Genomic DNA, 10,015 nt, shown 5'->3' on the forward strand with positions numbered 1-10,015 from the left:
CTCGAAGGGGAAGGGTCTATGGAGAGAGACTGAGTCACTCCAGGCTGGAAGAGATGCTGGAGGAAAAGAGCCCCTGAGCCGCTAGGGTAGTCCAGGTGGAGGTACCCAGGCCAGCAGAGGACTCTGCGAGGGGGGCGTGTCTTCAGACCCGTGGCCCCGCCCCTTCCCTCCTCCACTCCCCCACCCCCATGGTCTGCCCTAGCTCCCGGCCTGGGGCTTTCGCTTTCAGTCACCAGCTAGAGCGCAGAGGAGCCACTGGAGCTCCAGCCTCAAGGGCGGGAGCCACTGCCTCCCCTATGGCGCCCTCCACCCTCTGGGTCGCTCTGGTCATCGAACTGCAGCTGTGGGCCGTCGGGCACACTGTGCCCGCCCAGGTGGGTGACTCTCAGGGTCACGGGGGAAAAGCAGCGCATCACGCAGTGCCCGTCGTGGCAACACCACAATTCCGGGATAGCTCGCGCTGTCCCGTCCCCAGCCGACACGCGCCACGCGCCCCTGGGGAGCAATCGGGGACCAGAAGCCTGGCACATCAGGAGCCTGGGGTGGAATTCGGGTCCCGGCAGCCTTAGGTTCCAGAAATGCACTGTGGTTCTCTCCACGAGCGCGGCCAGGGCTTGGGTAACACCCAGCCAGGCTCAGGAGTACCGTTCATTTCTGTGACGCTGCGAAGTCCCTTCTGTCCTGCACGCTTGAGGCGGGAAGGACCCTACCGGGGTCACTGCCCCACTGTCCGAGCGCGTTGCCTATTCTGAAGACTTCCTTCTCTGCGCCATGGTTAATCTCTTTCTTAGAATTACTGGGACTGCTAGTTGTTGTCCGGGCCAGGAGTCTAAGTAGGCGCCTAATATAAGAGACAGTTGGGCAGTGAGTCACTTCTCTGCCACTTAAGAGAACCCTTCCAAGGATCCGCCTGTTTGTTCAGGGGCCATTTCAGAATGTTCTGTGTGTGCTGGGGACAGTGGAGGCGAGGGCAGCTACCCAAGGAGCCCCAGGAAAATGGAGAGAGGAAAGACCCTAGTATCCAGTATTCTCATTACTTACACAAGAACGAGGTCAAGTCTACAGAGTGGTCTCTTAATTTTTTCCCCCTTCCTGTCTCCGTGGGTAAAACAGGGTAAAGGAAACACAGATTTTGGGTACGGGAAGCGAGACTTGGAGAAACTGCCTTTTCTGAAGGGCATGGAGGAAGCTTGCAGCACAGGATATGTCTTTGCTTCGCTCTCCAGCTGGTCTGTTCAGCAAGCTTTCTGCCTACAGAGCCCACCCGGATGGATAGAGGGTATTTACCTGCAGGAGAGGAAAGTGGGAGGTGGCTTCTGTGGTGTCATGAAGTGATTCAGTGGCTCAAGACCGTTGGCTTTTCTCAGGGCGGAAAGGAATGGACCCATCCGCAATGGATGCTGGTCCTCAGGGAGGTATCAGGGATGGACTTCAGATCAGGATGGTTCCAGTTCTGAGAGCTGGGTTTGAATGTGCATGGCTGTGGTCACCAGCCCGACTGGGGATTGTGCTCTGAACTCCAAGGAAGAATAGGTCTTTGGGTACTGAGCTTGGGCCTGTCCCTGGGACCAGAGGAGGGGCGGCTCAAGGCCCTGTGGGACTCAGGTGGAGTGCTGGCATGACTGGAGGGACTTCCCTCACACTCCCCTACCTGACCAGTCCCAGGTCAGCTTAGAGTCCTACCTTCTGCGACTATTGCCATGGACTCTTAGCTGGTTCGCCTGTTCCCACTCCCGCAAATCCTTCTCTGACAGAGAGACCTTGCTCAAGCCCAGATGTTTCTCTCTGCCTGTCCAGAAAGCCTCTGTGGCTCCCAGTGGCAGAGGCTGGACCTTACCTTCCAGGTCTCCCAGGCCAGAGGGAGGTTTCTGTGCTGGCTGCTCACATGCAATGCATGTCCTGTGACAGCTGATGACTAGGTGATTGCCATCGTACATGTATGTGCCCTGTACACGTTTTGTCCGCTCTACAGCCTTGCCTCTTCCGAGCCTTTTGCAAATACCAATTCTCCAGAAAGGTCTGTCCATGTCCCCCTACTTAGACACGACCTGTTCTTTGGAACATGGATTCCATGCTACCCTTTATTCTCTGTATGTCTTACCTGTCTTAAAGATGGGAGGGACCTGGCGCTAAGAACCGTGTTCTCCTTCTCATGACTAATTCCACCGTAGCCCTTGGTTTGGGACACTCAAGAGCCAGACACTGTTGGGTGCTTTGTCAAAGATTGGCACTGAAACTTCCCTTTCAGCTGTTTCTACAAGGTGGGTTCCACCGTTCCACTGAAAGGTGTGACAAGCTGTGGCATTTCCCAGGACTGCAGAACAGGGAGGTGATGAGGTGGGATTTGAAGGCAAGTTGGCCTCACTCCCAGTGTTATTGCCCCACACTTCCCACTCCTAACCCTACTATGGGACTCAGAGACGTTGTGTGTAGCTTGACTGTAGTCCTGAGTACATTGGAGCAGATCCTAGGACCAGCAGATTCACTTTATCCTTGGGGCTCTTGTCCTCTTGATGGGGACCCCCCAATTCATTAGTTGGCAAATAAATGAATGTGAAGGCAGGATAGGTGGGCACTTATTCTGGGCAGGGATAGGGCATCCCTACTGCTGGGAGTCTTGGGGCTGAGGACCACTGTTTGCTGATTGGGCCAGGGTCTGCAGCATCTCAAGCTGGCACTGGAGTGGAGTTTGGTACCCGCAGTACTGCTGAGCCTGAGGGCTCTTTCCTCCCTTTCTCATGCCATTGTCTTTGTTCACTGACTGACATCCTTCTAGGGCATCTGTATTGTGACTGAGGATGTAGCCTGGTGATTGGAACCTTCAAATGGCAGTGGGCTGGTGGCCAGGCCCCCTGATACAGTGCCATCCATCCATCAACTCTCCCAGTGTTCATGGATACCTGCTTCACACACTATCTACTGCCTAGCTCTGGGAAGCCACCTCCAGAACCCTAAGAACCACACTGCCAGAAGGTTATATACCTTAGAGATGCAGGTTTTGCTCAGAACGGCCCTTGTAACCTGGGTCAAGTCATTTGTTTACCTCCCTGTTCATGGAGAGAGAATTTGCTTGGCCTTTCTTCTTTCTTCCTTCTTTCCTTCTGTTGAATTATCTCGGATCGAGAAATAACCAGGCTAGCTAAAAGATAGAGCAATTATATTTTTATTTATTATAAGGGGCAAACTCATGAAACAGGAATGAGAAGTCCAAGCACAGCTGTGTAGAGTGGGAACCACAGAGAGAGAACACATCTGGGCCTGGCACACGGTGTTTTTCTCTGGGTACCCAGAAAGCCACGCCCTAATTTGGTCCCACCTCTTAAAGTAATTGGCTGACAAAGATTCTCCATCTTCTTTCCCTCCTTCCTTCCTTCCTTCCTTCCTTCCTTCCTTCCTTCCTTCCTTCCTTCCTTCCTTTCTTCCTTCCTTGTTCCTTTCGTTGGTTAGGATGACCTTGAACTCCTGATCCTTCTTTCCACAGCTCCAGTGCTGGGATTGCAGCTGTGTGCCATCAACACTGGACTTATATAGGTGTGTGCTAGGCAGACACTCTATCAGCTGAGCTATATGCCAGATACTTGCCTGGAATTCTTGGATTGAAGAATGGCCTGGACTATTGTCCTGATGCCTGGCCCAGTGACTCCCTGAAGCATTTTTCCATCCCCAGGGCTGGGTGACACTTTGACACTTTATGGTCCTTGCTACCCAATACCAGAGGAGTAGCCAGGGTGGCTTTGTCAGGGAAGGGGAGGTTTGTCACCAGGTCTGGTTGATGTGTTACATGTTACATTTCTTGTTGCTCTTGCTGGCAACTTAATTAATCCCAGCTCTCAACGCAGAATCAGCAGTTCAAGGCCATCCTTGGGTGCATATGGAGTCTGAGACAACCCTGGACTTCATGAAACTGTCAAAAAAAGAAAAAGAAAAAAAAAGAAAACGAAATGAAAACTGACCAAAACATTAGACTAAATGTCAGAGATAGTTGTCTGACCTTTGTAGTGACTCGTGACCCCATTTTACAGCTAAGTGTGACAGGTTGGTGGGTAGATCCAGGTTCTGGTGACCTTCCTCTTTCAAAGTGTCTCAGAGCTCACAGCCTTACTCCACTGTCGAGTAGGTGTGTGGTCTGAGCCCCCGCCCCCCAGTACAGTGGAAACACTCCCCTGCCCGTGGCCTGGACTAAGGTGTTTCACAGGCTTTAAAGCCACTGGTGGCTGTTTGAACCACAAGTAGCCTGTCCTGACTTGTTTATAGGCAATGCTCATAGCTAGGCGGGGGGCCACAGAGTGCTTAGACTCGCTCTCTGGGAGCTATAGGACCCCAAAGCTTACGTGTCGGATATTCAGTTGCCCCAAGTTCCTGCCTCAATGGCTTTGCTGCCTAGCACTCCAAGACCAACTTCCTTCCTGTCACCTTTTCCTGCTGTACTTCCTGCCCCATGCCCCCTAGCTGGGCCCCTCAGTTCACTTGCCTGCTAACCTGGCGTCTAGGACCCCATGTAGTAGCTATGTGGTCAGGAAGTCACCGCCCCACCCCTCAGTGGCAGGTGCTAAATGTCATTTGTGGGTGATGAGGAGTATGTTTGATGAAGGAGTACAGAAGACCCTGAAAACCCTAGTGCAGTGGTTCTCAACCTGTGGGTCGCGATCCCTTTGTGGGAGTTGCCTGAGACCATCCTGCACATCAGATGCTTACATTATGATTCATAGCAGTAGGAAAATCACAGTTATGAAGTAGCAATGAAACAGTTTATGGTTGGGGGTCACCACAACATGAGGAACTGTATTAAAGGGTCGTAGCATGAGGAAGGTTGAGAACCACTGCATATAATACATGTCAGTAGATTCCAGACTTTCTCTAAACTCTCTTCCATCTGCATGCGTGCTTGTGTACGTGCATGCGTGCGTGTGTGTGTGTGTGTGTGTGTGTGTGTGTGTGTGTGTGTGCTCGTGCACGCGCACGCGCACACATATTCCTGAGATTCTGTTTACTTATGACCCAAGATAGGGAAGCCCTCTTCTGAATGGATGCTGCCCAGTCCCCAATGCCCAAGTGACTTCTAAGACAGCACAGCCTTGAGGAAGGAGCATGGCCTGGGTGTTAGCAGAGCCATCTTCTGGCTTGCTGTGTGTACTTGTGCAGGATATTTAACCTCTCTGAGCCTAGACCTTCCAGCAGCACCAGTCTCAATGTCTCCTAAGACTGGGGTGTGGGGTGGTAGCTACATAACTCAGCAGATAAAAGGAACATCTATTTCTCTCATTTTTCCCCTCATTTTTGCATGTGTATATATGTAGATATGGTGTGCCTGTACATGTGTTTCCATGTGTGTATGGGTGCCCAAATTGTCTTCCTCGATCCATCTCGACTTTATTTAATTGAGATGGGGGTCTCTTGCTGATGGAGTTAGTCTAGCTATCCAATTTGTTCTGGGGTCTCTGTTGCTACCTCCCCTGTGCTGGGTTTATAGTTAGCTGCCACATTTATGTGGGCCCTGAGAAGCCTAACTCTGGTCTTTAGCCTTATATGTAGGCAAGTGTTTATCTGCTGAGCCATCTCTCCAGCCCTTCTTGCTCACTTTAGTCTCTTTTGTTTGGGCTGGAATTATTTCCTTGTCTTAGGCCCCGTTGACATCAAGACTTCATGACTGCCGTCAGTCAGCTAGCTGAAAGCTGGGATGCAGATGTCCCAGACAGGCCTGGAAGTTGTGAACTTAACTTACCTTTCGTGCATCAGCAGGAAGGCGTGTCCCCAGGCACTGAGGAAGTCAGAGTTTCCTAACAGTGAGCAGTACGACTGTCTGGGAGGCTGTAGGTTCAAGGAAACCCTAGTGAGGAGGATGTTTCCTCGAAGAAGCTCTTCCTCCCCCTTGAAGGGCACACTTTGATGCTGATTCTGGCCTGACATTGTGTCTCCCTGTCCTGGGATGCAGGGTAGGGGCTTTAGGGCTTGGGGTCCACATGGGACCCACCCCTCTGGGGCCCACATCTTTTTTCTACCTGGATTCCTTGTGATCTCATAACTGGCAGTGACACCACTGTGGTTTGGGCTGCTTGGCTGTGAGCCAGGGAAGAGGAAGTCTTCTTAGGTCACCAGCGGGAGGTTGAGGGGGAGAGAGTTCCTTGTACCCCGAGTGTGAGTCGTGCTGGGGCTCTGGTGAGAAAGTAACCAGTGTGCTCCCACCTGTAGCTCTGTCTGACTCTTGCCAGCTTGGGTAGGATGAGGCAGAGTGCCTGACCACTCTAAATTCTTCCCCGCACACCCTGTTTTCTTCTTGCTTTTTGAAACAGAATCTCACTTTGTAGCTTCGACTGGCCTGGAACATGTTTTGAAGACCAGCCGGGCTGGCCTCAAACTCATAGAGTTCCACAAGTCTCTGCTTTCCAAGTGCAGGAATTAAATGCTAGCACTCCCATACCAGGTTTCGTTTCTTCTTTGGAGGGGTTAGGTTTGTGAATGCTATCCTGTTCCTCATTTAAGAAGGCCTCCTCCCAGCCTGCACGTTCAGTGTGGGAGGCTGCAAGAGGGCATGCAGACCGAGTGAGTATGCTCTACTGTTAAAACAGCGTCCAATGACCTGCTCACAGGTGCTGGGTCCTTGAGAGGCCTAGGGAACCAATGCTGTGTTCTTTTTGGGACCTGTGGCCCTGGGTTAACCCAGCCCCTCTGTCAAGACATGGGGAGGCCCCCACTACTGGGTGTGCTGTTTGGCAGGGGTAGTCAGTGTGGGTTTCATCTGACCTTAGCCTTAGGACCATAGTGACCTGGTGGGGTTCAGGGAACTGAGTTGGTGAGTTTGAGAGCTGAGTGGGAAGGGACACAGAGGTAGGTTTTACAGGCCATCCACAAAGACATTTTCTGTCCTCTCAGGACAGGGCAGAGTTGTGGATCCTGAGTTTGGAGTCGGGGGCCCAGGCCTGGTGTGGCTTCTACTGTGGGCAGGAGTTGGGTCTCTAGTTCTCTTCTCTGTTCAGAATCTTCATTGCCCCAGCCCTGACTAGGTCAGCAAGGACATCTCAAATCCAGCATTGGAATCCAGGCCTGCAGCTGAAGGGGAGGGGAGGGTGGGGCTTAGTAGTTTGAGCAGAGGGTGGAGTGTAGCTGTGGACTGGACAGTGAATTAATGGAAGGGCTCTGGCATATAGGCTCAGTTAGCAGAACCCCTGCCAGTGCCCTAGCTAGCCCCAGAGCGTGGCCTCCCCAGCCGACCTATAGCCCTGGCTTCTGTCTACAACTCACAGAGCCAAAGTTCCTAATGAGGCTGTCACCAGCTGTTCCCTCTCAGACTTCCTGGGCCTCTGGCCATGAGCCTGAGTCCTGCTCATTCCTGGTCTCTCTGGCAGGAATCCAGCCATCTCGACTCTTTGCCCATCAGGCCTCTGTGTACTTGCCTCCCATGGCTTACTCATGTAGTCACATCCCACCTTCTCTTGTGACCCCTTTGATTCTCCCCATATTCTGCCCTCGTGTAAGGACTCTGGGAGAACCTTCCCAGCCTTGAGTCCCAGAATGTAGCAGACTGGGCATGAGTGGATACCAGGTGGAGGCTGGAGTGACCGGGGATGTGTGGGGCAGGAAGTTTGCTAGAGTCAACAGCGACACTTGAGGCTGTGCGTCTGTGGGCAGTTTGTGAAAGAATGCCAGTTACATTGAACAATTGCTGGGCCGGGCGTGGTGGGCTGCACATGTAATCCCTTGGGAGGTGGAAGCAGGAAGATGGAGAGCTCCAGCCCAGTATTGTCTTAAGGGGAAAAAAAAAAGCCAGGCAGTGGTGGTGCACACCTTTAATCCCAGCACCACGCAGGAGGCAGAGGCAGGAGAATCTCTGTGAGTTTGAGGCCAGCCTGGTCTAAAGAGTGAGTTCCAGGACAGCCAATGCTGTTATGCAGAAAAACCCGGACTTGAAAAACCAAAACAAACAAACAAACAAACAAACAAAAAAACTAAAAACACGGGCTGGGAAGGTGATTCAGTGTTCCTTTACTTGCTGCTCTTGTAGAGGACATGGGTTCTACTTCCGGCACCCACATGGCAGTTAGCTGTCTCTAACTCCAGTTCCAGGGGATCCGAGGCTCATTCTGACCTCTGCAGGCACCAGGCATGCACATGGTACATAGACAAGCATGTAGGCAAAGCAAAGCATTCATTCACATAAAATAAAAATAAACTCATCCTTTAAAGATGTAACAAATATACAAACAAAAATACAAACAACTGTGCAAGAAGTCATGTTGAATGTATATAATAAATTAATAATTAGCAATTAAAAAAACCCATAGAAAAATAATTCCTTCAAGATGCCTGCTAATTAGGGATACAGTCTGAGCTCAAAGCCAAGCTTCCTTACCCCAGTGCCCGCTGCCAACTACCACACTCTCCCCGCATCGGGAGATGAGGCAGTGGGAGCCACCGATAGTTTGGAGGTAAGGGTGGCCTGGGGCAGAGAGTAGATGAGCTGGCATTCCGGCCACAGTGTGAAGGGCAGATAGGGTGGAAAGGCTGGAGGCAGGGAGGTATGCTGAGAGGCTGCAGTGGTGACTCAGGTGAGGTGGAGAGAACAGAGCAAGAGAGAGTTGAGAGAGAGGAGGCTGGGGATCAGGGCATTCCCCCCCCCCCCGTATTATCTCTATCTTGCATAGAAGATTACTGCCCAGCCTGAGCCAGGTGACCCATTTTGGTCATTGTAATTGGCTGGCCTTGAAATCACTATGTGTGGGAGAATGAACTTCTGTCTGATCCTCCTGGCTGCTGACCCCAGTTGCAGGATTCTAGATGTGCATCCCTGGCTCTTTAAAGCAGTGTTGAGCATGGAACAGGTCTCACGCGTGCTAGGCAAACTCTCCTGACTGAGCTGCACCCCAGCCTTTTCTGGGTCTTTTATGGTCAGCCATAGGAACGGCCATGCCACAGTCACCCTGACTGTCTACTCTGACTAAGGTGGAGTTAAAGCTGGTGTCTGCCGTGCCTGCTGAGAGCCAGGTGTGGGTCTGATACCTTGGATGTGGATGCGTGGAGCCCTTCCATCCTCAGCCAGCGGGTGAGAGAGCTAGTCCTGCTCAATGGGCCGGGCTGCTGCTCTCCCCAGCCAGAGCCTGGCTTCCATCCTTCAGGATGCAGGGTCACGCTTTGGCTACCACCCAGATGTGATGGCAGTTGATTGGCCCACTCCATAGGCTGTGCTCTGAATGCCGCCCTTCAGTTTCTGGGGATGCCCTCTTGTCCATTTCTTGTCCAGTTCTCATGTGAGCCAAGCTCAGCTCAACGAATGGGAAATGAAGTCTTTTGCTGTTGTTGGTTAGAGCTGCATCTATTAGATACCTGCCCCAGGTGTCTGCAGCACCCGGCTCTTCACATGCACTGGCTCGGTGAATCACCACACTTGGTACGGTGGGCATGGCGCTGTTCTCATTTTGTAGATGCCAAAACCAAGGTGGGAGGAGAAGAGAAAGGGAGTTTAACCAGGATCTGACTCAAGGAGAGATCACAGTAGGGTGTCAGGGCCGACACAGGGGAAAGAAAGAATTCACCTAAATCTAGTCTAACCTGGGAAATATAGAAGTATGGGTTGTCATAGGAGCCCCCTGGAGGGATCTGTGGCTCCCATCTAGGCTTCAGAGGTTTCCACGAGAGTGAGATGACGGTGGGGGTGACTCTGAAGAAGCCAAGGGGTCTCCTCTGCAGAATGTGTGCTCAGAGGTAGCAGCAGGGATCAGGGTACGGAAGAGGAGTGTGGGAGTCGATGCTCTGTTTCTGTATCAGGTGGCAGGTGAGCCGAGGACAGCAAGAGATACTGGAGAGGTTTTGTTCCAGCCTGAGGGCAGCAGCATTGCTGAATATTTTTAAGGAGGGCCAGTCTTAGAAGTAGGAAGGTGGCTTAGGTCTGCCAACAAAGGGATGTTTGCTGGGGATCAACGGTGAGGAGACTGGCGAGCCGCGGGAGATGGAGAAAGCTGTGCCAAAGGGCCTCAAGGAGGTGATAATGGAGAGGGTGGGGCATTCTCCATCACCAAACCCA

The 10,015-nt window shown here is 52.1% G+C and overlaps 1 protein-coding gene across 1 annotated transcript in view; it reads left to right on the forward strand.

The window, feature by feature from the left end:
* The first annotated feature begins 234 nt into the window (after window positions 1-234).
* Tnfrsf1b (TNF receptor superfamily member 1B) overlaps window positions 235-10,015 on the forward strand; it is a 34,551-nt gene continuing 24,770 nt past the window's right edge. The window contains exon 1 of the mRNA XM_038335280.1: window positions 235-374. Coding sequence (XP_038191208.1) covers window positions 297-374 — 78 coding nt within the window. The 5' untranslated portion in view covers window positions 235-296. The remainder of the gene's footprint in view (window positions 375-10,015) is intronic.

This window comes from Arvicola amphibius, chromosome 6, assembly GCF_903992535.2.
Source record: "Arvicola amphibius chromosome 6, mArvAmp1.2, whole genome shotgun sequence".
NCBI lineage: Eukaryota > Metazoa > Chordata > Mammalia > Rodentia > Cricetidae > Arvicola > Arvicola amphibius.